Source organism: Anas acuta, chromosome 1 (assembly GCF_963932015.1).
Source record: "Anas acuta chromosome 1, bAnaAcu1.1, whole genome shotgun sequence".
NCBI classification, from domain to species: domain Eukaryota; kingdom Metazoa; phylum Chordata; class Aves; order Anseriformes; family Anatidae; genus Anas; species Anas acuta.
In genome coordinates this window covers 94,181,274-94,206,913 of record NC_088979.1, presented here as the reverse complement: position 1 = coordinate 94,206,913, position 25,640 = coordinate 94,181,274, and the positions used below count along the sequence as shown (strand labels likewise).

Sequence of the window (25,640 nt, the reverse complement as noted above, 5' to 3'; positions counted from 1 at the left end):
GTCCCTCAGGGAGCGCAGGAGTTACAGAGGTAGAGCCCATATTCAGACCAGGTGGTATAACTGTTCAGCCTATCCTGCAATACTGAAGCAAATAAACTTCCGTCAAACAAAAGGAACAAACAAACAAAACCACTATTCAGTCTTCCAAACACAGAACTGGATGCTCGCTGGGTTAAGTTAGCAAGGCCCTACTGACTACCATGGGACTACATAGCTCCACCACAGCTAGAAAACACATCTTTTCTTAGAGAATGAAAAAGATCTCACTAAAAGAACCTAAGAAGACAACCGGTTCAATGGTAATCATAAAAACTGCAGGACATGTTCAAAGCACATGTCTATCCAGCCTAATACTCTTTCCCTAGTGTCCACCACCGCCTTAAAAGATTAAGCACAAGTCACCCTGCCCTCTGTTGGGAAATGTAAAGCAACCCCACTGTCAGCAATCCACATGAGCAATCTAGAAAGCCTGAGAGTACAAGAGTCTCAGCGCACTCAAGTGAACTACATGGAAATGTATTTCATGGAAATGTTGAAGAGCCTCAACTTGCCTCAAAGCAATGGGACCAGATGGCTTGGGAACAGATGTCATCAACAAGATCAGAACATTAGTGAGATGCGAGAATTTTTGGAGATGACAGATTGTTTTGCTTAGAAAATGTATCACATATTCACATAGCCTTACGCAGATTCTGGAGAACTACACTTTAGGAACAGTTCACATGGGTGAGGTATCAAAGTATTTTCTGTCCCAAATACATTAAGGCAGAAAAAAAAAAAAAAGAGGCAGGGAAAAATCTTGGAATACTCAAATCCAAAGAAGTTTATTATACATTAACATTCTTGCTCACAAGGTACCAAAGAAACTCAGAAAGTGCATTTGAGCTTTCATATTTCTTAGAAGTTTTCACTTACTACATTTTTTCTTTAAATAATATTAGCCAAAATATCTTTACTGCTGTATACAATTTCATTTATTAAAAAATATATAGAGAACAGTTTTGTAGAGAAACAATATATTTACAAAAATAAACACTCTTTAAAAACACTATTCTAAAAAAAAAAGTCTGAAAATATTAATGAAAATTCTACAAAATGTGATTCCCCATACAATGGGAAATAATCACAACACAAGCACAATTATGAAGCTTATAAAGCTCAAACAAGAGTCCTGCTCAGAAACGTCCTCAAGGAAGCCTCTCTCTTCTAAACTACATAGGGAGCTTGACCTCCCTATTTAGGTAGGACTCATACTGACAGGCAGCTCACGAGACTATCCTCTTAAAGACAGGATGAAAATATTTCTCATTGTGATCACGAGAACTGAACAGAAACAGAATGAATTGCCTGGGTGGTCTTCCAAATTAGAAACAATTTTAAAATGATGCATCTTTTCAGTACTCATTCCCAGCAGGAGGAGTTAGAACACAAACTAGTGAGTCTGGAAGAAGCTCTGAGAGTAAAGGAGGGAAATACGTATTTCCTTAAGTTCCAGAAACATGGGCTGAAACTAAGGGAATGATTTGGGGTCAGCCATAAAAAGGCCGATGCTGATTGTGCTCTGGTCCACATTTATTGCTCCAGCAATGAATTGACACTACATGAACTACTAGTTTTTAGGTGTATGTACAGACCTCAGGGAAAAAAAGTAAATGATTAGTATAGGGCAAATAAAAGTAGCTCTGTCCTTTCCCTCTCTGTCAATTGCCAGAACTCAAATACATGCTGAGGAATGTCTACTTGACCCAATGACCCATGCCTTAGCCCCAGAGGCAACTGTAAAGTCTAGAACTTCTGGAGCCCACAAGCACAAAGCTGCTCAAATTACCTGAGGCTGTTTTGCTCATAACTACCATGATTTGGATGCGATGTGATGAAAGCTGCCTGTGCTCCTCCCTACCCTCTGGGCTAACCTTTTGTATTACTGAAGAATGTCAGCAAAGATCAAAATAAGCTTCTAGTGCCCATGTGACCCTATAAAGAAAAGTGGGCATTTTCTGATGAATTTTTCCATTCTTCTTTGTTGCTCAGGTCCATTAAAACAGCTGAGCAGGGCACATCCCTAGCAAATGAGATGCAATCAACCACAGCTATCACAGCACTGGACGGGTCAAGTTGTTGCCACGTTCAAGTTGCAAAGAATCTCTGCTGATTTTTGCAGTATCTTCAGATCTTCCAAGCGTAGTGCTTCTACCAAAGACAGGTGTTTTTTGAGGTTTTCTTTATCCCTTTTCAACTGGGAAATCTGGAGTTTATACAAATAGGGTGAAATTACTCAAAAATCACATTAGGACATGAACACAAAATTTGTGGAAAGCTCATCACACAGTATTTTATTATTTATTTTTTTTTAATAAAAGGAAACAATCATCATGTGGATATGAAGCAGAACAAAACCAAGGAGAGGATGGGAAGGGAAACTGTTTACCTGATATCAAGCTCCTAAGTCCATACTATCCTCAAGATGTAGCTCAAGACCAGATTCACCTCATCCTCAGTGCATGCATTTCCTTTGCAAAAGCATGGTTTTCAAAACCCTTTGCCATTACAGCTATCCAACTTCACATTAAATACACGTTGCTTGCCAAAAATCAGAAAGGAAGCAGAGACTGTTTTTCTAAGAGCATAACAGTAACTTGGTCTTGAAGACCTCCCTCACAAATGGCTGGCTGACAAGGGTATTTAGCTTGGCTAGCTTTAATGAACGTACTTTCTGCAGCAAATGTACTCACAGCAGGTCTGTAACATCTTATGTGTCTACTTTATTGGAGTCTACACTTCCTTTTAAGATGTAAATGAAACTTAAGAAATTCAATAAACACATTGATATTGTGGGCAGAGCAAGTTTAAATACTATTCACTTGTTTACAGGGCTTTGTATAAGCTTTGTAACATGGTTCCTCCTTCTGCTGCAGCCACAAATGCTGCTGAGCGATTTATTTAGTTGTGTCAGTCACCCTGGGAACAAACACTACACCACACCAGTGAAGTCAATTCCCCCCACCACCACTCAACCCTAAAATTCTTAACCCTGAAAATCAGACTGCCATACATTTATGCAGGGAGAGAAAGGAATCTGGGCTACCTTGCTCTTCTAACCAAATTACCTGGAGAAGGACACGCTGTGTCTCCTCTGCTAAAAAATGGCATATTTTTGCTGTTATATTCAAAGCCTGCTGTTCGTTTCTGGCTGATATTACATCACCAAGCAGCACTCTCCTCCAGCAAGTACTAGAATCAAAATGTTTGAACAACACACAATCACTCACTGTGTTAACAACTAAATATTAAACACATGGTTATATTCATAATAACATTTCAGGCATAAGGCAAGTAGGGTTAACATGCATAAAAAAGGCACAGAGTGTACAGATATAAGGATGATGAATCAAGCAAGAGAGAGGAGATATTTAATGGTCCAAAGCAGCAGTTCTACCCCTACCCTTTCAGCCAAAGCCTCTAGTCTTCTAGAAGCTTCTAGTGCTTCTAGTCTTTACTGTTATGCCATGCTGCCACCAACTTCAGCAGCACCAGTAAGGACTAAAAGCTATTCAGTCAGGCAGATCTTATTAACATATTGACACATTTCATGTGCCTAAAACCAGTGTCATTGGGATTTATTTTTAGTTCTTATAATCAACTTATTCCACTCAGCAATCAATGTCTGAAGCATAAATAGCTGCCCAAATCAAAACTAAGAGATAGCCTTTTTGATAACCATTTTATTATTATTTTTTTTAATTTACTATTACAAGAAAAGCTCGGGTAACCATTTTGTATTAAACCTGTGTGAGGCATGCTTGCCATTTGGAACAAATGATCAGAACTTCATTGATAGTCATTGGAGATGACTTTCAGCATCTTAATTGACCTTAGAATATCAGAAGCAAGCATGCAAGGTCAATAGCATATAAGAGTTCCATCAAACCAACAGAAAAATTGTCTGCAGTCTGAAACTTAAAGAAACCTCTGGTTTTTGAAATAGAAACGGAAAACAATGGAGGTGCGTCTAATACAAGAAAGTAAAAGAGCAAAGCAAGAAATAGGCACTCTTCACATTATATACTTTTCTCTGCCTTTCTTCTCTTCCCCTCTCACCTGGAGTCAATCAGACAGACACAGAAGACCCAAACCAGTCCCCAGTATCTCACACACAGGCAGCAAAGAACAAAGGGAAATGACGCATGCACATTGTCTAAATACTCAAAAAGTACTGAAACTTACAATTCATCTGCTCCAAGACTTAACAACTTGAGGGCTGTAAGAAGTCTCCAAGATGGTCCATCCCATCCAAAGGTCAAGTTTCTAAAAGGACAGAAGTGCTGAGATACAGAAAGTATAGGTTGTCTTCTACAGCCTGGTAATTTTCTTCCTGATAATTATCAACAAGAGAAGATCTGCTCTTCAGAAGTAGAGGATTCCTTGACTAACCTTACCCTGCTGCTTCCCACAACTAGGAGACAGGCTGGGCCTTGAAGCCTGATATTGGTGTTTACCACTTGTATATTCTCTCACAAACAGCAAGCAAATCAGTTTGTTAGATAAAAATGATCTTATGGTGGACTTTGGTATCAGAAGCAAAATTTGACTCCCAGAAAAAAAATACAAGAACACTCAACATGGAAACAAAAAACTCCAGATACCTACTGTAAGAAATCATGATCCTTCAGAATAGAAAGTTTTGCATCTCTCTGCTTGTCCAGTGGTGGAAAATATTTGAGGAGAATATCTACAAAAACACATTTAAAATATTTATGTAACTAATATGAAGAAGAAACCACAACCCTCAATTCTGAAATGATATTCCAACCGTATTTGTCACGTAGCTAAAAGACGAAAGATGAAAACTGCTAAATTTGGGAGAATTTGAACATAATCAAAAACGTATTTTGGTAGTGCTCACTACATCTTGAAAGCAATCAGCAACCTGCAGGATTTTATCCTTACAATGGAAATTCTGACTCAAATTGAAGTTATGAAAACCTTTCAGTAATTCCAGTTAGTGGGAATCAGAACTCCATTCTTGAAAACAATGATACAATCTAAGACATCCAGTTAGAAGCTCTATATAAATGGTGGTAAGAATCACAATTTTACAAAAGAAAGAGTTACCAAAACCACTTCCAATTCGAAAATGCCAATCTTTCAATTCTATGCAGTTCAAGGTGGTATCAACTCTACTCCACTTCTCAGAAGTACACAGAAATATTTTGATGGCAATAAAATAGAAGACCACAATGCCTTAATATGTATTGTGCATATATGTATATGCAAGCACATGAACTTCACTATCCTTTAGTTGTTTCTAACCACATCTCCTGTTGAAGACAATGTTAGCTCAGACACTCTGCAGTCTACTCTTGTACCTTTTAGTATCAAGACAATTTATAAATCCAACCTGATGAGACATAAACAGTGCTGTGAGGGTTATCAATGGCAACAAATCCATATTCTAGTAGCAGTCGCTGATTGTCATGAGGTCCATAGCAGATAAATACTTCTTCATATTTTTTGCACTGTGAATTTGTCTGTATTTCATAACTTCTTGCCTGTTCATTAAATGCAGCCTTTACCTTTGAGAAATCAAAAAGTAAAAGTTTTAGTCTTGGCAGAAGATGGGGGAAAAGGAATCAAGCCTTGAATATTTAAAGCCAACAGAACTGAACACTTCTCTAACACAGCAACAATGATAGGGTGCAAACAGATAAGCATTACAGATGTCTGAAAAGGCAACCCATTTGGACAATTTAACACTAGGATTACTCCAAAAATACTAGTACAAAGAACAAACATCAAAACCTCAGTCTACAGGATGTGCCTGCCATCCACTCTGTAGACTTACTACAGAAGCCCCAAATAAAAGTGGCCACACGCACACTTTTATGCTGTCCCAGAAATACGCTGGCACAGTCCCATCTCTGTCACCAGGTGGAACTGCTCTGTACATTCTCCTAAGGCTAAAGGTGAAGTAACCCAAGGACTGTGTAACTCAAGATTTGTCTTAGGGAGTTAAGCCTGTGGGGAGAGCAAGGCAGGGTTATATTTACAAGTGGTTCCTCCCAATAGCTACCCTGGAAGCAAATCTCAGCCAGAAATAGAGAGCTCTCCCTGTACCTCTGCTTTACTGAGTAAGAGCCTCCAGGGTACACGTGAACCATGCATGCTCAGACTGCAGGTGTCCTCCAGATAGATAACTTCCCCCCTATGAGATCTCTTGCTAACCTCCAGACACTCCTAATCCATCACATAAATGTATACTGCATTGGGATAATACATTCATAAATCAAGAAATTAAGCGATCTATTCTTAGTCTCTTACCTGAACATTTGGACTGTGGTTTAGCAAATCTAAATATGGTGCCAATGCATAAACATCTGGCTCAAGAGAAAAACATTCCCTCTGGGAATGTTTCATGTATATTGTTCTGGTATTTATAGTGCACCAAGCCCACTCTAAGGCACTGTAGTTAAAAATAGTTCCTGTGTTCTCAGCAAATAAAGACTGCAGGGAAGAGAAAAAAGCCTTGGAAGATGTGTACAATTCATGAACCATTGTTCTCTGCTCCTCAGCCTTACTTCTTAAAGGTTCAGGAAGAAGGCTCACTACATCTTGCTCCAAACACACAGGGCAAGTGTATGACTTTGGTAAAACATCAAGATATGGCTTCCACAGAGATTTCTCACCAGCATGCTTCTCTGCTATTAAAAATGTGCACAGTGCTATCAAAGGAGATACAGGAGGCTTCCATCTATTAAAAAAAAAAAAAAAAAAAAGCAGGTACACAGAGGTGAGATAGGAAATTGATATAGTAGTATTTTGTCTATCTTTTAATTCTTTGAAATGTTATAAATAACCTATTTTAAAGTTCTTTGTAGTTAATTTCCTTTTGATGATTTCAAAGGGGCTTTTGACTTCATTTTATTAAGAAGCTATAAAAGTCAGTTTGCGGTAAAAAAATCAGGTTCACCTCTTGTTGTTGTTTTTTTTAGCATAGATAACAAGTACTCATGAACCTATTACAGCAAGTCATGGACCTAGGAGGGCCACAAGGATGATCAAGGGGCTGAAGCACCTCTCCTGTAAAGACAGGCTAAGGGAGCTGGGGTTGTTCAGCCTGGAGAAGATAAAGCTCAGCGGAGACCTCAGAGCAGCCTTCTAGTACCTAAAGGGAGCCTGCAGGAAAGCTGGGGAAGGACTCCTTTGTCAGGGAGTGCAGTGATAGGACAAGGAGTAACGGTTTTAAACTAAGAAAGAGTAGATTTAGATCAGATACAAGCAAGAAGTTCTTTACTCAGAGGGTAAAGAACTGCCACAGGCACTGGAACAGGTTGCCCAGAGAAGCTGTGGATGCCCCATCCCTCAAAGTGTTCAAGTCCAGGCTGGATGGAGCCTTAGGCAACCTGGTCTAGTGGGTGGTGTCCCTGCCCATGGCATGGGGACTGGAACTGGGTGGTCTTTAAGGTCCCTTCCAACCCAAACCATGCTGTGATTTTATGATTCAACCCAACATCCAGCACAGGCCTTTGTCCTGAACTTTCTAAAATGCTTGAACTTTCTAAAAGTTCAGGTGATTACTTTGCTGCCTCATGTTATTCACCTTCTTCTATTGAAGCATACTTTCGAATTTGTAAGAAACCATTCATAACTGGCATTTAGGTCCAAGATGGCTCTAGTGGCAGGTCAAGTTCAAACCTGTACCATGCCTCCAGCTCCACCTAGCCGATTATCTGAGCATTCCACATGCAAGAGAGTATGTAAAAAATACAAGTTAGGATACGCAGTTCAAAATTCTACCACCACTTAAGATGATTTATCTACTATTGAGCAACTCACAGGAAGGGTCAGCTGAGAAAGTTGTTTTCCTTTATTGCCACATGTCACTTTTCACTTACTTGATAATGTATTCTCCTAAACAGCTGCTAAGGACGGTGTCCGTGGTGAGTAAGCATTTTTCAGGCAATGAAATAACCAGTTCCCCTGCCTTCAAGGGAACAAAAAAAAGTAAAGGTCAAGTGTAAATGACTCATATACTATGTGATTTATGAAGAGAGAGCCAAGAGAACCCTAATGACAGGAAGCAATCAGATGTGATGTTGAATTTAATGGAAACTAACATGGCTTTAAGACGGTCACTGTCCAGGGAAGGAATGACCTGCAACTAGTATGAACTGTCACCTGCAGAAACTCACCTGTTCACAAGACAGTTTGGTGCCTGGCTCCTCAGCATCACTACCTTCTGTACTATATTTTATAACTGGTCTCACAAACACTGGCTCTTCTATCAACAGAGCAGCATGGAGTAGGGATGTTTAAGGTCATGTCTACCCTGACATTGTTCAAGCTGCCATGTGTGTAAATTAGCTTTCACCCCTAGCTTGAGAGGTACATGTCCATCCCTGTAGGGAGAAGACATAAATCAAGCCAATACTCTCCTCTTCCCATTTCTCTCCTGCATTTCCCTATCCTGTTCAAGCATAGCTGAGCATAGCTCTCATTTCATTAACTGCAGACTTCCAGCTCTGTGGATGATCCAAGCCTCTGGCTTCAACTGCTGGCTCTGGCCCCAAGAACATAGGCTGAGCCAGCATGAGAACCTACACTGTTCTCCACACAGACTCTCCACTGCATCTCCTTCCTATCTCTTGCCATATTCTGTTTCACAAAAGGCTCTGGGTCTAATTTCCCAACATTTGATATGCTATTCTCATGCCAGTTAAGAAACTTCTCCAAAAATATTTTCTGAGAGGCACTCTGCAATTGGAGATCAGTCTTGCTATGCCAGTATCTGAAGGTCAAAGTATTTTTTCTATTATACCCCTTTTCTGCTGGGAATGTTAACAAAATTACATTTTTATTACTTGATTATCGACAAAGAAGAGGGCCATTGAAGGGCGGTTAAGGCTGTGGTTTCACATTATGGTTAAGATAATCTAACACCAAATGTTGCTTAAAAGCCTTGACCCCTTCCCTCCATCTCCCTCCCTGACGTGCTATTGCTCCCTTTGTACCACCTGGTCTAACCAAGGTGTGCCATTTCCAGGAGCAAATCTATCAAAGGTAAGGGAGAGTCTTCTACTGGTTTAGCTTCCTGAGGCAATTTATCCCACGAGCAAGGAAACTGCTAGAAGCCAGTGGCTGAGGAAAAATGCACAAAGCAAGAAATGGGCCTGCTCCTTCTGTTTTCAGTTAGCCACTGACTGCCTTAAATTGAAATGTAAGACTGCATACTAAATTGCTGTAAATGAGTATAGTAATGCCCTCGTCCAATGAATCCTCAGAGTATATACAATATAATTTTGCAGATATGACAACATTACGATTTCTAGTATCAGGCTAGAAATTACATTCACAATGAGGACTGCAAACACCTTGTCCAGAATTTTGAGTTTCCTTGTTGCAAAAGTCACATTCTGTGATTCAATGATTACAATTTAACGAACCTAGAGGTTAGAGGAATCTAGAGGTTCGTTTAGAGGAGCTCCTGCATTACAATCAACATTACTAACCTGAAGAGCTTTTGTTGTCATCAGTCCTCTTCCTGTATCTGAAGCAGAAACAAAGAGAATGTTTATAGTAAAATACAAGAGACTATGGTAAGCTGCAATAAATTTACAGGCCAACACGGAATAAGTCTGAAAGAACATATATCTCTCTGAAAAATCATAAAAGCCAATTATGGATTGTTCTAAATACACACCACATTTCTTTTTCTCTTTTTACTCTATTTCCCTTTTTACTTTTCTACTATTTTTCAGGACCTGAAGAAAGCCCTTTCCCTGCAACAGTTGTCCAGTTCTAGCAATTACTCAATTCCTTCTTCCCAATTTTTTCTTTAAGCACATCTTTCATCACTGGCTCCTGGCCTTGTTTTCAAAGTTTTAACTTCACTTTACAATTTCTATTTGCAACATTTTTCTCTGATTCATACTACCTTCTCTACTCTCTCTTCAATATTGCAAAAGTTTTTGAAATGCTATCTAATTGAAGAGAAAAAATATGGGTAGATATCTTTACTGTAAAAAGTAGTATATGACTCTGACCTCTAAAATCATTTACTTATCTGTATCACTAGAACTGCTGAACTAGCACAGGAAAATAAAAGGTAAAGAAATGATACCAAGGTTAGATTCCGATACTGGAAGCACTTGAGATGATACTTTCTTATTGAAAACTGTACTATTAACACTTAAAATCTCAATTTCTACAAGGAATTTGGCATAGGTTTACATGTTTTACAGCATACCTGATAACTCTCATAACAGAGTTTTACACAAAAGTATCTCCATATAAGCAACAGTTTACAGTATTTCAGGCCTCCACATACACTTGTTCGTGTTAAAATGACATTAATGTGCACTTACCAAAAGTCCTTAAAAGACTAATGGTAATTTTTATTTTTTTTTTTGCTAATATGTGTGATTCAAAGTCAAAGTAGGAATACAACATTCTTAATCAAAAACATGTACCACCAATAAATAATTAGAACATTACCCCGGAATTGTGCTGGTCTTAAATTACTGTCTTCAAACCCTCTGTCTTTCAGCCACTTCTTAAGTTTAATATATTCCAGTTTGTGACTGCAGTTGACTAAAAATGAAAGAGAGGTTTAATGCTATAAAATAGTGCTCTACTATAAAGCAAAACAAATACAAAAATGTGACTGCGTGTTCCTAAAAAAAAATATATTTTGAACTTTTTAGTACAGCATAACAGAATAGCAAGAAAGGCTCTCCTTGAACTAGCTTACTAAATTCTGGGCCTCTGGGCACTGGGAGCTCTCAGAAGCGTAGGAGTTATTCAATAAATACAAGGGACAAAGAATTTAAGAATAACATGATGCCTCCCAACAGCCACAAAGTAGAGCTCACAGTATTCTGACTGGGAATGTAATGTTAGAATACTTGTATAGGAAAATAAATAAGTAAATAAATAAATCTGAATGTTATTTGTAAAATACAAAAATGTTTGAGAAATGTGCACCATAAAATGATACCTAGATAAACAACTATTTAGCAGTACTTTCAGGGACAGTACCTCCATGCATGAAACTCTGCAAGCGTTTTCTTCTTCTCTTTCGACCTGTCCGGCCTCTGTTTCTCTTCATATTAAGAAACAGATCTCACCTTTTTTAGAGGGCCTGAATTCAGGAAAAAAGAGAAAAAAAAAATATTTAATGACCACTTCAAATGTTGTATGTTTCTTTCATTTCAATAAGAGAAATCAGACCACGGCCTGCTTAATACACAAGCTCTTTAAATTTAAGCAAATGTGCTACAAGCAAACCCATAAACGAGGGCGGGTGATGGGGTGAGAGAAGATGGAAGCCTTTATCTCCAGCATCATCTTGGCCAAGGCATGGCCATAACCGGCTAAAGGAAATGAGACGCGGGTGCTTATATGCACAGAACTAAAACAGTTTCCGAAGAGCAAATATATTAAGAGTTATGGAAAATCAACAGCCAAAAACGGCTGCCCCAGGCACCCACCCAGCTGCCTCCAGCCCACCTGCAACAAGGGGTAAAGTCCCCACCGCCACCAACCCCTTGACCGGCCCACCCGCCGCGGGAGGCGGGGCCCCGGCCGCCATTTTAGGTCCGTGCGCCTGCCCCTGGGGAGCGTGGTCTGTGGCGGGCCGCCAGGTCAACCTCCTGCGGCGCGGTGCTCGGGGGCCAGGGGCAGGCACGCAGAGCCAGAGGTGGGTCGCGGAGCGCTGGCTGCCCCTCGGGTCTGTCCGCAGGGCTCGTCCCGCGGCAGCACGGAGACTCTTGGGGACTTGGGTTGGGTCTTGGCTTGTGGGATGCTTTCTGCTTTTGTTTTAGGGCGAAAAAGGGGCGCTGGGGAGGTGGTGGGCGGCCAGCGGGACCTCGGTGTTGAAGCGGGAGGGGAGGCTGGGCATGAGTTGTCCGGCATCTCCGGCGTGATGTGGGTGATTTTTGGGAGCTGGTGAGGGTTTCGTCCTGCTAGGTGCCTGCTCGTGGTTACTTGCAAGCTGCTTTTGGAAGGGAATAGCAGTTAAAAGTGGACAAAAACTGCTTTTGGAACTTCATTATATGGGTATAATGCAGGTTTTAATGCGCTGCATCCACAAGAAGAGCCGTTTTCTGCAGTGGACTTTATGTCCGAAGCTGTCTGATGTGTTAAATGGAAGAAAAGTTGTGTGAGGGCAGTGCATGGTCCTGTGTGTATCCCTCTGAAAACACTAGCGCTAGTTCTGCTCGGCACTTCAGGATCAAGCTGCTCCTCTCCTATTTTTCAGCCCTGTTTTCCCAGTTTTGACTTTATCAGTGCTTGACCTGAACCAGCTGAATGTCCTGAAAAAAAGGGGAATGGTCATCCTATAAGGTGTACGTCCAAAAGACTGTAATCCTATCAAAAGTTAAGTTAGCGATGCAGACTAGTGACTAGTCCAACCAGTGATAGAGTTCAAACTTTTTAATACTAAACATACTTCTTTGCTAATACTTCACACTACTTCACTAAATTAATGTACAGTTGTAACGTAGGTTTACATAATTCAAAGAGAAATTCTAAATTGTATTTTTAAGAAAAAAAAAATACTTTAATCCTTTTTTAGATATCCGTTCTGTCCATCAGAGTGTGAAACTTTTCTTGTTTACCATTTGCAGTTACTGTCACTTTGGTGTACGTTCAGAGAGGACAATGTCCAGCGTGGCTGTGGTGACCGGCTCCAACAAGGGGATCGGCTTCGAAATCGTGCGGGCTATGTGCAAGCGGTTCCCAGGGGATGTGTACCTCACAGCCCGGGACCCCGGACGTGGCCAGGAAGCAGTGGCGAAGCTCCAGGAGGAAGGGCTGCATCCTCTCTTCCACCAGCTGGATATTGATGATCCGCAGAGTATCAGAGCTCTGCGGGACTTCCTAAAGCAGAAATACGGAGGTCTGAATGTGCTGGTTAACAATGCAGCAATAGCTTTCAAAGGTAGGAAGCAGACTGGGTTAGTCATATGTGGTATAAAGTTACGTGAAGAAGGTTGGTATATGCATCAAGGGTTTTATAAAGCTGCTTTTATGGGATTTTGGTGCCAACACCATGCTGCTTTTTTTGGCTGGGCAAGCTGCCTACTATCTCAAGTATGATGAGAAGGTGATGTGAAACGGCTCTTCTGTGAGCACCTGATGGGTTAACTGTGTATGTAAAGATGCTTCCCTGGAGTATTTTATTTGCATCGTGTGCAGAGCGTGCAAATACTCAAGATGCACAGTGCACTTGAGCAAAGGGATTTGTTGCCTTGGTGCACATGAGTTTCATCAGACCTCTGGCAGCCCATTATAGGTATGAATGTTGGCCACATTCCTCTGGGATCTGAGTTTTCTGTGTTTTGTGAGCCCTGTACTTTGCTCTGTGCATTATCTGCTCAGGAGTTCAGTTGATAAAAAGAACCTTCAACTCTGCGTGTTCCTGTCACCTTTACTTCTCATTACCTTTCTCAGATTATTCAATTGTCTATAGGACAGTTAATCTAAATCTTGCTGTGCTGAGCAAGAATTTAAACTTTTCATCTCCTAGTAGATAGAAGGGCAGTGAAAGTGAGGAAGGCACCACAGTTATAGGGTAGAAGAGTGCATTCTACTTGTAGATGTTTATAAAAACAAATGGAGAATCATGTTAGCTTCAGATGAAGCAAATTGCAAGCATGACTACTAGTTCATTTCCCTGCCGGTAAAAGCTTGCTCTTCTGTTTTGTTTTTTAATCTATCATCTGTTGTTTGTTTTTTTTTGTTTGTTTGTTTTAATCTCTTTGCCTGATCTGTAATTAGGACATTAACTGTTCAAGCATAGCATAAGCATTGTTTCGTCCGCTCACAATATGGGTTGAGGCAGCCTGTTAGGTAGTAATGGACCAAACCACACTTGCTGCTGAAGATGGAGCTTCTTACATAGTGGGAATGTAGCAAGAGTGTTCTGAAGTCAAGTCACTGTATATGTTTTGCTTGGTACTCTGCAGGAAGATTGCTCGTGTTAATGATCAGCTCAATAAGGGGCAACTCTTAATATAATTTGAGTGCATCCTGAAGTGTGGACAAATAGAGCGGTGCTAAAACCTAACAGCAATGGTTAAATGATTGCATCCCTGTCCAAGGTTATTGCACAAAAAGCCTGCAGGTCTCCAGGCCAGCATTTCTTCAGTTCATAATCAGGGCCCTAGCTCAACCTGCAAGTGACAACACGTTTGAGCTAGACTAGACCATAACTGCCATAGTTGAGGTACAGTGTGTGTTTCCCCTTGCTGACTTTGCTGCAACCGTAGCCTTCACCAGGATGGATACCGGGGCAGCTGAAACAAAAAAAAATAATCCAGAAATCACGCCAGCTAGATTGGCTAGGGCTCATCTATGGGAGATCTCAGGTATATTATTGTATAGATACTGGACAGATAAATCACAGAATTGTTTAGATTGGAAACAACTCTAAAGAGCATGAAGTCCAACCATCAACCTAACACTACCAAGTCTGCCACTAAGCCATATCCCTAAAGCACCACATGCACAACTAGGTGAAAATAGCGTGAGCAGTGAGGTGTCTGTTAATTCCTTTACAACAACATAGATTTTTCTATTCATATATTGCTTCCAGGCGCTTAGAACTTGACTCGTCATGCTGACAATGCACCGTGAGTCAGCAGTAGGCCATGTGATGGGTTCCTCTATCACAGCTCTTATCTGTAACTGCTATTGTGTAAGGATCTAACAGAGGTTAGAGAGTTACACCTAAGTATAATTACTTGCTCTGATCCTTATCTCATATTCTGGCTTTAATTCTTGCTTTCTTGGTTTTTGCTGCCATCCCAGAATTTATGGTCTCCTTTCTTGATTGTAGTACTGTGTGTTATTGCAGTCTGTCAAAGATTAGATTTGTCATTATATTGAATTTATTGTTCAGTTTTTGTGCTGCGCTACAGGTAGTCCAGCAAAGTCCTTAGTCCACCAAAAATGTCCCTGTATGAAATGACTGTGTACTCATGACTTGTTTTCTGGATGAGTTTCTGTGTGTCATTCTAGTAACATTTGTTAAGTCAGGGGAGGGCGTATCAATTGGATGTTACAAGGTTATATTTTGTTTGACAATGGGTGGATTTCTGAGAGTGGGGGATTTTTGGATTGCGTGGATTTTTATCTTTTTCTCCTGTTGTCACAGCTTTTGCAATAGTCTATGGTCCGGCTTTTATCTCTGCAACCAAGTGATCTGCTTGAGACTGACTTATTTACAGTTATTTAAGCAGAGTTTTGCAATAAAACCATACCTATGTTAACCAGCAAGTGATCTGTTACTGCTTCTCTGAGTTTACGTAGGTCTGGACTATGGAGACCAAGTGAAGACCTACCTATTTTGTGTAGGTGGCCTTTATCACTGCAGAGATTGAGCCTGTAGCAGATGAGGGAGAATGCTGTCTCTTTAACTTAGTTCCCCTCAAACAGGAGGATGCACAGCATATGGCTTATTGCTGAGCCAAATTGTCAGCTGATGGCACATCCTACCCCACTTTTGGTGGTGGCAAGCTGTCAATTCTGTCTGAGATCACAGCCTTAAGCAGTCCATGGAACTGCACCGTACGATTACCTAAATCAGCTTCTTGCTCTTTCCTAGCTGCTGTTTCCTACTGTTGTGCTTGTGTCAGCACAGATCTGTCAGTTTAGGGAAATGATTTATCACACTGGTATTTATCAGTGGGCTTTTTTGGACTGCAGCAGATGTTATCCCTCACCCTTTACAGAATGTTTTACAGTGTTTGTTGCAATTCTGTACTGCTCTGACTCCCAAGTCCTGTCTGAGAACCCAAAAAGACATGGCAAGAAATGGGTCAGGATATGGAAGCATTTGTCTGCCTTGGTTTTGGATCTTAATGCCAGAGGAGTAGTCAAACTTCTGCATCTTCGGTGGCAGTATCCTGGATTCAGGATCTCTTTTGCTCTCAATTGCCCCTCTTACCCATCCTCTCCCAAAATATGTCAGGATGCTGGCAAAGTGCTGCACTGTGTATTTAAGAGGAGAGGGCACCTCCAAGTTTGCTTGAATGTGGTAGTCACAGTCCATACACTGAGAACTAGATGTGAGCAGGTAGGTCATTGGACAATGATAAGATAAATTTGTTTGTTTTTGTTGGTTGAAATAACTTCCTTTCAAACAGTAATATAATTCTGTTTTGTTTTGTTTTTTCCTCCCTTGCTGCTGCCTCTTACAAAAAGTTAATGACCAAACTCCGTTTGCGGTCCAAGCAGAGGTTACCCTGAAGACAAACTTTTTTGGAACTAGGAATGTTTGCACAGAATTGTTGCCTATCATGAAGCCTTATGGTAAGTGTAACATAACAAGTAGAGAAATAGTTTTATGTGGTTTTTTGGTGCTCATTAACTGGCAAAATCCTGTCATGTCTCAAGCACACTGGATTGAAGTGGAATTTTCATGGCACCCGCAAGAAGAAATGAAGAATTCACATGTTCTTTCCATGCTAATTGTCTACATAAATTATTCTTGCTTTAGAAGGGACATTTTGATGATACAATTAGGGTAAGGAGGCCACTAAAAATAGTGTTCCTGTTGGGTTTGATGCGATACACCTGTCCTTGCAACTGAAGAAACCTTCTCGATAGGCTGTTGGTCTGTCTCTGTTTAGATCGCAGACTTTGCTGTATTTGCAGGTGTTTAGTGATAAAGTTACAAATAGCACTCAACGATGCTTTACACTGCTGTAATTTGGTGGTAGCAGGAGGAACTAGAGGAAAAACTTTACCAAAAATGGTAAATAGAATGGAGGAGACCAGGATAAAGGAAGACAGATGCATCAATAATAAACGGATGTTAGCAGCATGCAAAATAATCTGTACTCTTCAGATGACTGTCCTGCACAGAATGCTCCTCTTGTCAAAACCTAGAGTGCTTGAATGCTGCTAATATGTCACAGACAATGTGAAAGGAGGGTATTTGGATCCAATTCCTACATCAAACTCGAAGTTGTTATGCTTGTTGTTGTTTGTTTTTTTTTTCTTTCCAATAGCAGTATTTTCAAACTTGTGATTGAGTGATATTTCCATAGATATTTGGATAAGTGCTTGATGCTATAAGTGAAGTGTAGTCTATACTGACATCTAAGTACACCTACAATTTGCATGAGAAAAGGAGTAGATGAGGTAAAAGTTGGGAACTCTGAGTCCACAGGGAGGAGGGAAAGGACACAAAGTGAATTTGAGTCAGTAGGTGGGGGAGAATAAAGAGCACCAAAATTGCAATTTAGTCCCCTGTACCAATGGCAAAGAACAAGTATTTTAATAAAGTCATTCACAAAAATGATTAATTTCTGTGGCTTTTAAGGTCTAAATCCTGCATTCGTTCCTTAGTTCATTCTGTGCTGAAGAGCTAGGGGAGAAATAGCTTACTGCAGTTTTGCATGCTGGGATTTGTAGACCATCAGGTATTCTATAAACAAGCTGATACTCTCAACCTAGGAACTAGGTTGCTTTTGCTGTATTATGCATTATTCTGGCATTTGGGGTATTTTCCTGTGGCACCTTCTTAAGGCTGTTGCAGAACTGAGAATGTTTTCCACCAGAATTTCAAGACTGCATTTAAAGTCTGGCTGCCCTTAACTGAGAAAGCCACTTACTGCTCTGACTGTGCCTACAGACTGTAACAGGCTGTATCCTGCAAGCCTACCTGAAGTTCAGTAGAGAGCTTTTGCAGTTTTTGCACCTTAAATTATCCTTTCTGATGGAATTCACTAGAGGCATTGAACTCTGGGTAGACTGTGATCCTCAGAAGTTCTTCAAAATAGTCGACATAAAATATTTTACAGGTATTCACTTAAGCAGCAAACACACAACTGTAGAGCAAACTTACTTCAAGTTTGGGTGTATTTAGTGTGCATAAATGTAAATATTCTTTATTCTCTTTTTTTCTCAGGTAGAGTGGTGAATGTCTCTAGCATGGCAAGTAGCTCGGCTCTGGGACGCTGCAGCCAAGAACTACAGAAGAAGTTTCGCAGCGACACAATCACCGAGGAAGAGTTGGTGGAGCTCATGACAAAATTTGTGGAAGATACCAAGAAAAATGTGCATGAGAAAGAGGGGTGGCCAAATACTGCCTATGGGGTGTCCAAAATTGGTGTCACAGTCTTGTCCAGGATTCAAGCCCGGATGTTTAATGAGAAAAGAAAAGGGGACCACATCCTTCTCAATGCCTGCTGCCCTGGGTGGGTGAGAACAGACATGGCAGGTCCTAAGGCCCCTAAATCACCAGAGGAAGGGGCTGAGACCCCAGTTTACTTAGCCCTTTTGCCTTCGGATGCTGATGGTCCTCATGGCCAGTTTGTTAGTGAGAAAACTGTTCAGACCTGGTGATTTTATGGTTAGTGGACCCATGCAAGCGGTAATATGGCTGTAGATCAGCCTGTGCCTTGGTAGTGACACCCTGAGCAGTCTCATCCTTTCCACAGCAGTGTGAGGGTCCTTTGTCATTACGGTGGGGGTTACATTTCCAGTGTTTCTCTAACACTGTGTTTATGCTCAGAATCTTCCCAGCAGCATCTGTTAACCTCGTTAACACGTTAACCTCCGCTGAGGTGCCTGACCTTGTTTACCAGAATTTGGTCTCCATTAAGTCACTGCCAGCCCTTCACTTCTCATGCTACCCCTGAGACAGCCATGGATCTCTGGCATGGGGCTCGGATGAGACAAATGCCTTATGCTTTCTTAGTGCAACAGATCTTTTTGGGAACCACAGGTTCTTGAGTTTGTATGTGATTTCTTAAAGGAGAATTAGTTGTTGTTTTTTTGTTTTTTGTTTTTCTCAGAGCTACAATCTAACCAGTTTTTGGGGGAAGCTAATCAGATTCAAACAGAACCACTTGTATAAAAATTCCTTGTCACTACAAAATGGAATTAGGTGAAAATAAAAATTGCACTTGTATACCATTAGTTGGAAAACCTGTCCAGTGGGCTTTATTAATGTGTACGCCAATAAATGATTACTTCTGGACTTCTATTATTGTGATACTAAAAATAGATGTCTGTTGAAAATACACTTTAATTTTTTGCATCCAGACCTGTAGCTGGAATATGTGATGTTTGGAATATATTAAGAGAAAATAAACTATAGAACTGATAATAGCAAACATCTCCAGGACTTCCAGTTCATTTATTGTGCAGTCAGAAGTTTCCTTATTAATAACCCAGATTATGTGTACTCTGTGTAGTAGAGCAATTGAACTATAAATGTTATGTTACTATTATAGGGTAGGGCTGAAATACACATAATTATCAGAGTAAAAATTTTCTCTAAGCAAAATTACAACTAGGGAAAGCAGTGACGTGTAGAGCACCAATTTTTTGAGGGATTTCAAATGTTGGTTGTTGCATTTCAAATGCTTAACCTTGAAAGGGTTGCCCCTGCACTTCAAGCTGGGAGGTGCAGGCATGTCACAGCAGAGGTGTAGGGTGAGGTAGCTGGCTGCAGCAGGTGGGAGCAAGGTGGGTTTAGGTCATCCTCAGGCAATAACTGTGCAGCCTTCTCCATAATACCTGGTTTTGTCCAGCACAAAAGCCGTGGTGGGGGCTCCAAGGCCCTGTCCCATCTTTGCTGCAGGGCAAGATGCATGCAGGACTGTGCTATGCAGGAGGAGGGTGCCACCCTCTTGCTGTGGGAAACTTAAAGGGATGGGGAAGAAATGCATACAAGCCTCATTAGTTGTGAAAAATTGGTAATGGTTGTGTTGGTTCTTAATCAGGAGTCATCAAGATGATGCCAAAATGGCTTAGCTACCTGGGTTTTACACTGGCTTCCCATGGTATGGTTTGTGTTCAGGGAAGCCTGAGCTCAAAATGCACTGGGCACAATATGTGTGGCTTTAGTGATCGCTTAACAGTGCAGAACAAAGGTGTGATTATTAGTCAGTCTTTAAAGGACACAGTAGCGATTGTTTTTCATCAAGATGGAGATGTTGGCGCAAGTCGAGCCCCTCAGCCAGTTGAAGAGGACGAGTGCTGCCCCAAGAGTCCTCATGCTAATTTATGCTCCATGAAGAAGAAAATCTCCTGAGGCCTGATGTTTAAGGGCAGCAGATCAGTTACAAAATCCCTTCAAAAAGTTTTTAATGCATTTTATGTAGTAACCACAAGCCATCTACTGTATCATAGCTCCAAATAGAGCTAATAGAGTAACTAAGGAAGAAAAGTGGAAGATGATGTGGTAGTCAATTTCAGACATGCCATTTTTTGTGGTGAAATTGACAATATGATGGCTTTTTCCAATGCGGACTGAAAGAAGTAACAGAGGACAGACCTTTCCACAGCCTTTGGGTTGAGTGGTGCAGTACTGGAGGAAGGAGAAGCAGCTGTGTGGACCCAACCTCAGCGGCGGGAGGTGGAAACAGGTGTGTTGTGGAAGTAATGAGGCAGAAAATACTGCTTGTTCACAGCAGGGATCAGCAGCAGGAAGGCAGGAGATGCACAGCCCCCTGTGGTAATGGTGTGAGGGCTGTGTCCTGAGAACAGAGCTGGGACTGTGCAGGGCAGGCGTCCAGGGCAGGGCTGTTTGCCAGGAGCAGAAGGAGAGGACAGGCTGTACAACGTGCGTGGCAGGCTGGGCCTTTGGACAGGGCTTGCATTGTTCAACCATCATTTCAGTTTTTTATTTATTTCTTTTTTAGGCTGCTTCCCTGCTTCTCTCCCACGTCCATTATGTGTGAAGTGTTTTGTTGCTTTCGGGTTCTGGCACGCTTGTCGAGTGTTTAAGGGTTAGGAAAGGGATAAAATAATGACCTGTTCTACTATATAAACCCTTTACACGTGATTTACTGTTTCTATTTTTACAGCACGTCACTACCATTTTTACTTTGGAATTTATTAGCCGAAGAAAATGCCTGGCAATGCAGTAACTGGAGTGACATGGGACAATAGAGGAATTGGTTTCACAATTGTGAGAGCCCAGTGGGGGCAGTTCCTTGGTGATGCCATGGCTTGCACAGGATGCAGTCAGGCAGCAGTGGCAAAATTGGGAATGGAAGCTTTACCTGCTTCCCTATCAGCTGGATATAGACAGTGTGCAGGGCCCCTGGGACTGTCTGAAGGAGAAGTTACAGACATCAAAGTATGCTGATTAATAACGGAGCCATCACTTCCAAAGGGTTGCTGTTTGGCAGAGCTTTGCTTTGGAAAGCCAGTGACCCTTAAAGGTATGGGGGCAAACAGTAAGGAGTCTGGCCTGCTCTAAACCTTTATGACTCTGAAGTGGATTACAGACAGATAATTTCTATCTGAATCTTCTGTGACACTGATGACTGTAGTGTGGACCACACCTTTGTATCCATTATGGTTGCAGTGCAGTGTGTTTGTTTTTTAAAACTCCACTGCAGAGATGCCTAGAGAGGTTGAGGTCAGTTTACATAAAAACATGAAGAAATATACCTAGCTTAACAAATTGTTTCCTTAAAATTTCATTTAAGTGTTTTCCTATATAAAAAATGAAGATGAAAAGAACTCTGGAAATTTATGTCCACAAATAATTTTAATTGAACCCAACAATTATGGTAGTATGAAACAACATACTGAATGCTGCAGAGCTCCTCTCAGACTGAAAATATGTGAAGAAAATTTAGATTGTATATGCCCTTCAGTATTACTTAAAACCTTTAAATGCAGAATATATTTGAAACGCCAATCTAACATTAGTACAAAATGTTTGTGGCTTTTTGTCTCAAATAATGAAAAAAGCAAAGGGACAATAATGATGTTTTACATTGTTTAAATTTTTCAGTTTTCATTTTTATTGTGTAAAGATTTCATTTGAAACTGACAACAAGAAACCATCAGATGGACAACATTGTGGTCTTGTAGATTGTCTGTAGATTGCTTCACGAAGTTAGCTACCCATAGCACTTAGATCTGAAAGAATGTACCCAACTACACATTTTCCAGTTTCTTCTCCAGAAGAGAACAATTGTTCTCTGCGGTCCCTGCTCACCATGTAGAGTCACATTTACTCTGTATTCTTAAAATCCTACCCTTGCTATCTTCACGTACGCACCCGCACTCAGACACCCTGATCTGATGGGTATTGCCTGTTTTGTTTGATTGAAGTTATGAAGTTATTTAAGAGGACAAATGGCAGTAGTGGCTCTGGTTTTATTTCTGAATACATTGGTTTACTTTTTGCTAAGGAGATAAAATACTGAAAACAAGCAACTTGTTAAACTTCACTCAGTAAATAATAAGGAAGCTGTATGTTTTCATTGTAGAAATTTGAGATTTTAAATTTCGAAAAATATTTCTATTAAACAATAAGAAATAAAATCTGATAGGTGATAAACCCTTGGAGTAGACTTTTCCAGTATGAACCAAAGAGATATATGTCAACATCACACGAAGGTTAAAGTGATGTTCATTAGATTGAAATGCATCCCGGCCATCTCCAGAGGTGATTACATCAGTAAATCTACTGCTTGATCCAGTTCCAAGGGTCAGGAGTTATCATGGGCATTTCTGCAGTGGTGCATACAACAAATTGATTTATGGCCTTTCCTGATAAAAAGTACTGAATAGTAGTACAATAGGCAGGCTTTGAATTAGCATAGCCTCTGATAAAACAAACAAACAAAAAGCATTCAGAGTTATTTTTTCAACGATTTAAGCAACCAGCAGGTTTGTAAGCACCAGAGCTAAGGAGGTGGGTTGGTCTGGAGTCTGGTTGATTTTGGTGCATGCTCTGATCAAAACTCACCACCAGGCTGAGCACTTCTGTCGCCTTATCAGGAGACCTGTGCCTGCCTGTACCTTATCTGAAACAGCCGCTGCTGCTACAACTGGAACCCCGGGGAGTCTCTTTCCTCTGCCTGCCCATTTCTTTTAAATTCCAGAAGACCTCTGTCTTGTGGCAGAAATGGCAAATGGGTTCAAAAGTTGGGTAGAAATCTTAATGAAATTAATGTAGTTGCCTAGCCACGTGCAACTGGTGCAGCCAAGTGAGACAAATTTGCAGGGGAAAACGAACTTCTAAAATCATAGCAAACCCTCAGAAGCTAATTTTAAAATATTCTAAGTGACACGCTGTATGCTGGGACAGAAATGTCATGTGTTAAGAACATCATCAAAAATATGAGTTCTTTGCTCAGTCAGGCACATATTCAGAAGCACTGAATTTCATTTCCAGGAATGAAGCTACAAGTTTGAAAGTTTGAAAGGTACAAAAAAATAAAATTGAGAAATTGAAGCTTAAATTGACGGCATTGTCATTTAGAAAGACAAGCTATGTTGATGCCCATAGTACTGAACGGATCTACTGCCATCTATATCAAAGGAAAACTGTTGTATTCAAATGACCAACAAGTTAGTTTATTGCATTAGGAGGGTGCCTCTGATGAGTTTAGAACTTGCTTTTGCATACTACCACCCTATTTCTGATAATGTATTGAGAAACTGTAGCAGATCTGTAATAATGCTGTAGATCACTGCAATATGTTTTAGTGTTTTGTCAAGTCACACCTTTATCTGCGGTTATGCAGTGCTTCATGCATACATACCAACCAGAGCACTGTCAGCAGATGCTGACTTCCCAAATGGATGGAATGTGCAATTGCCACATGGGCTGTATCAAAGCTCGTGAATAATTGCCGAGATTTTATAGTTAGATAATGCATGGCCAGTAGCGCTTTTTTAAACCTTTTAGCTTTGAAGAGATGGTGATGTACACAACCAGTGATTAAATGCACACACGGAAGCTTTCCTGCCACCACACCTTGCTTCCATTCTTCTAGCATGTGCACGAAGCAGTCTCATGAACTGCCCTTAGATGTTGCTTTTATTTGCTAGAGGAATATGTCAAATAATACTACTAAAATCTAGTAAGGGGAAAGGCAGGTGGTCTCAAGAAAAATTTAGAGTGTATTAACGTAAAACTTACTGGAGATCATCGCTGAAACAGTATCTATCATAATCTTAAAAGCCACGAATGCTATTCTATCTGGAATAACTGAGCAGGCAGGTGGATGTTCCTTGAATTTTTCAGCTACTTTAACTACCAGGATTACATCCCGTCTAGACACACATGCGCACGGAGGCTAAATAGCATATACAAACACATATAATACACAGTATATAAATCCTTGTCTGGCAGGATCACGTGATTTATTTTCCATAGGTATTATGCCAGTTTATTTTTTCACCGGGAGTACTAGAAGCCGAGCATATCGGCTTCCTGTTGAGCCTTTTGAAAAGGCAGCGGGCAGAGGTCCGAGCTACCCATCTCCGCCTCACACCGCCACCAGCCGCCATTTTGGGAGCGCCTCCCCCCAGAGCGCTGGAAGAAGGGGAGACGCTGGGATGTACCATTCCCCTCACCGGGGGGGGCAGGGGAGGAAATAACCCTCTGTAGCGCTCACCGACCCACTCAGCAGGCAGTCTTCCCCAGTGAATTAAAAGCGAGTAGAGACAAGAGCTGCCTCCGTGTGTCGAGGGCCACCCGGAGCCCTTCCACACCCATCTACCACCACATCCCCCCCTCGGGCTCCATTCAATGGTACCTCCCGGGCTGCCGAAGCGGGCGGGGCCGGGCGGTTCCCCCGCGTTGCCATAGGGACTGCGTGGCCCCGCCCCCCGGCCGCCCGGGACACGTCGCGCCAGGACCGCGCCGCGCCCGCACCGCGGGACCCCAGGTAGCGGCGTGGCGGGAACGGTTCGAGGGGAGGGGGGGAGGTGGGGGGGGCGTCGCGCGGCGGCGGCCGCCATTACGTGACGGGGGCCGTTGGCTCCCCGGCCTCGCGAGGGGGTCGCGTTGTCCCCCGGGTTTAGGGAGACGCCACCTGTCAGCGACCTGCTGCTTTAAAAAATAAATAAACCTTCCATCATCTGTGGGGCATGGGCATGGTTGGGTTTCCCAAAGCTTGCTGGTGTGCGTCCAGTCAGCGAGCCCATCGCTGCTGCTGGGGATGGCAGCCTGCCGCCGTGCTGCCCTTTTGTCAGAGCCAAGTGTCCAAATAAATTATTTTCCCCCCAGTTGAAGTCTTACCGTTGTTATATTTTTCCCTCTTGAGCAATACCTTCTGCTTTATCCTCAAACTCTATCTAGATTCTACTCAGTAGACCAGGTTTTAATGCTCTGAGAATGCTTCAGGCGCGACTATCACAGAATATTTAGATCATCCTTAAGTGCTGTCGATAATGGGATTGATTCCTCTTCAGTTAGTCGATCCCTGCCTTTATTTACCATTAAGAAATGGAGAAACTGGATGTGTTTTGGCAGCAAAGTGGCTGCACGATTCTGAATGGTCTGGGCAGATGCGTTATTTATGAAGCTGGAGGTGCTCCTGGCTTGCACGGAGCTTCTGCAGTGCTTCCTAGCTCCTGCTTGCTTTTAGGCAGCATGAACGCAGTTCAGTGGTTAAGGTACCTACAGGAGCAGAGGGAAATAGGTTTTGTTTGTTTTGGTAATCTCCCTGCTGCGAGAAGTACTGCATACATCCTGGTGAAAACAGAAGCTTTTAAAATCTTTACCATGGTGGGGAAAGAAAAAAAAAAAAAGCAGCATGTGGTCTTCATGGCATTGCCATAATACTATATATGTGTGTATATATATATACATATATATATATATATATATATATTGTGTTTTTTGCTTTTTTAGAGAGGTGGTTTTA

General features: G+C 41.4%; 3 protein-coding genes across 10 annotated transcripts in view; 2 read left to right on the top strand and 1 right to left on the bottom strand.

Annotated features, from left to right (window-relative positions):
* Positions 1-805: 805 nt before the first annotated feature.
* On the bottom strand, positions 806-11,565 carry SETD4 (SET domain containing 4). 4 transcript variants are annotated; one of them, XM_068688462.1, is made up of 11 exons: positions 11,487-11,565; positions 11,035-11,137; positions 10,492-10,587; positions 9,507-9,544; positions 7,893-7,981; positions 6,319-6,748; positions 5,399-5,573; positions 4,648-4,729; positions 4,225-4,305; positions 3,108-3,231; positions 806-2,245 (listed from the first exon to the last, which is right to left on the bottom strand). In XM_068688462.1, exons 2-11 carry the CDS (start codon positions 11,102-11,104, stop codon positions 2,111-2,113), a joined length of 1,320 nt encoding a protein of 439 aa, XP_068544563.1. In that variant the 5' UTR covers positions 11,105-11,137; positions 11,487-11,565; the 3' UTR covers positions 806-2,110. The 4 variants fall into 4 exon arrangements, with proteins under 4 accessions (XP_068544563.1, XP_068544577.1, XP_068544572.1 ...); XM_068688476.1 differs by having other exon boundaries at positions 11,506-11,559; XM_068688471.1 differs by lacking the exon at positions 11,487-11,565 and adding an exon at positions 11,284-11,480.
* Positions 11,540-19,131, top strand: LOC137859428 (carbonyl reductase [NADPH] 1-like). Of its 2 annotated transcripts, none has more exons than XM_068688496.1 (4): positions 11,540-11,695; positions 12,627-12,940; positions 16,207-16,314; positions 17,918-19,131. In XM_068688496.1, the coding sequence occupies exons 2-4, from the start codon at positions 12,661-12,663 to the stop codon at positions 18,352-18,354; spliced, it is 825 nt and encodes a 274-aa protein (XP_068544597.1). In that variant the 5' UTR covers positions 11,540-11,695; positions 12,627-12,660; the 3' UTR covers positions 18,355-19,131. The 2 variants fall into 2 exon arrangements, with proteins under 2 accessions (XP_068544597.1, XP_068544588.1); XM_068688487.1 differs by lacking the exon at positions 11,540-11,695 and adding an exon at positions 12,321-12,344.
* A 5,381-nt stretch (positions 19,132-24,512) lies between these two features.
* Positions 24,513-25,640, top strand: part of DOP1B (DOP1 leucine zipper like protein B) — a 42,480-nt gene continuing 41,352 nt past the window's right edge. For 2 of the 4 annotated variants that reach the window (XM_068688437.1, XM_068688409.1), the window contains exon 1: positions 24,513-24,659. The gene's annotated coding sequence lies outside the window, so the exon portion shown is untranslated. The remainder of the gene's footprint in view (positions 24,660-25,640) is intronic. The other 2 variants (XM_068688427.1, XM_068688419.1) reach the window with 2 other exon arrangements.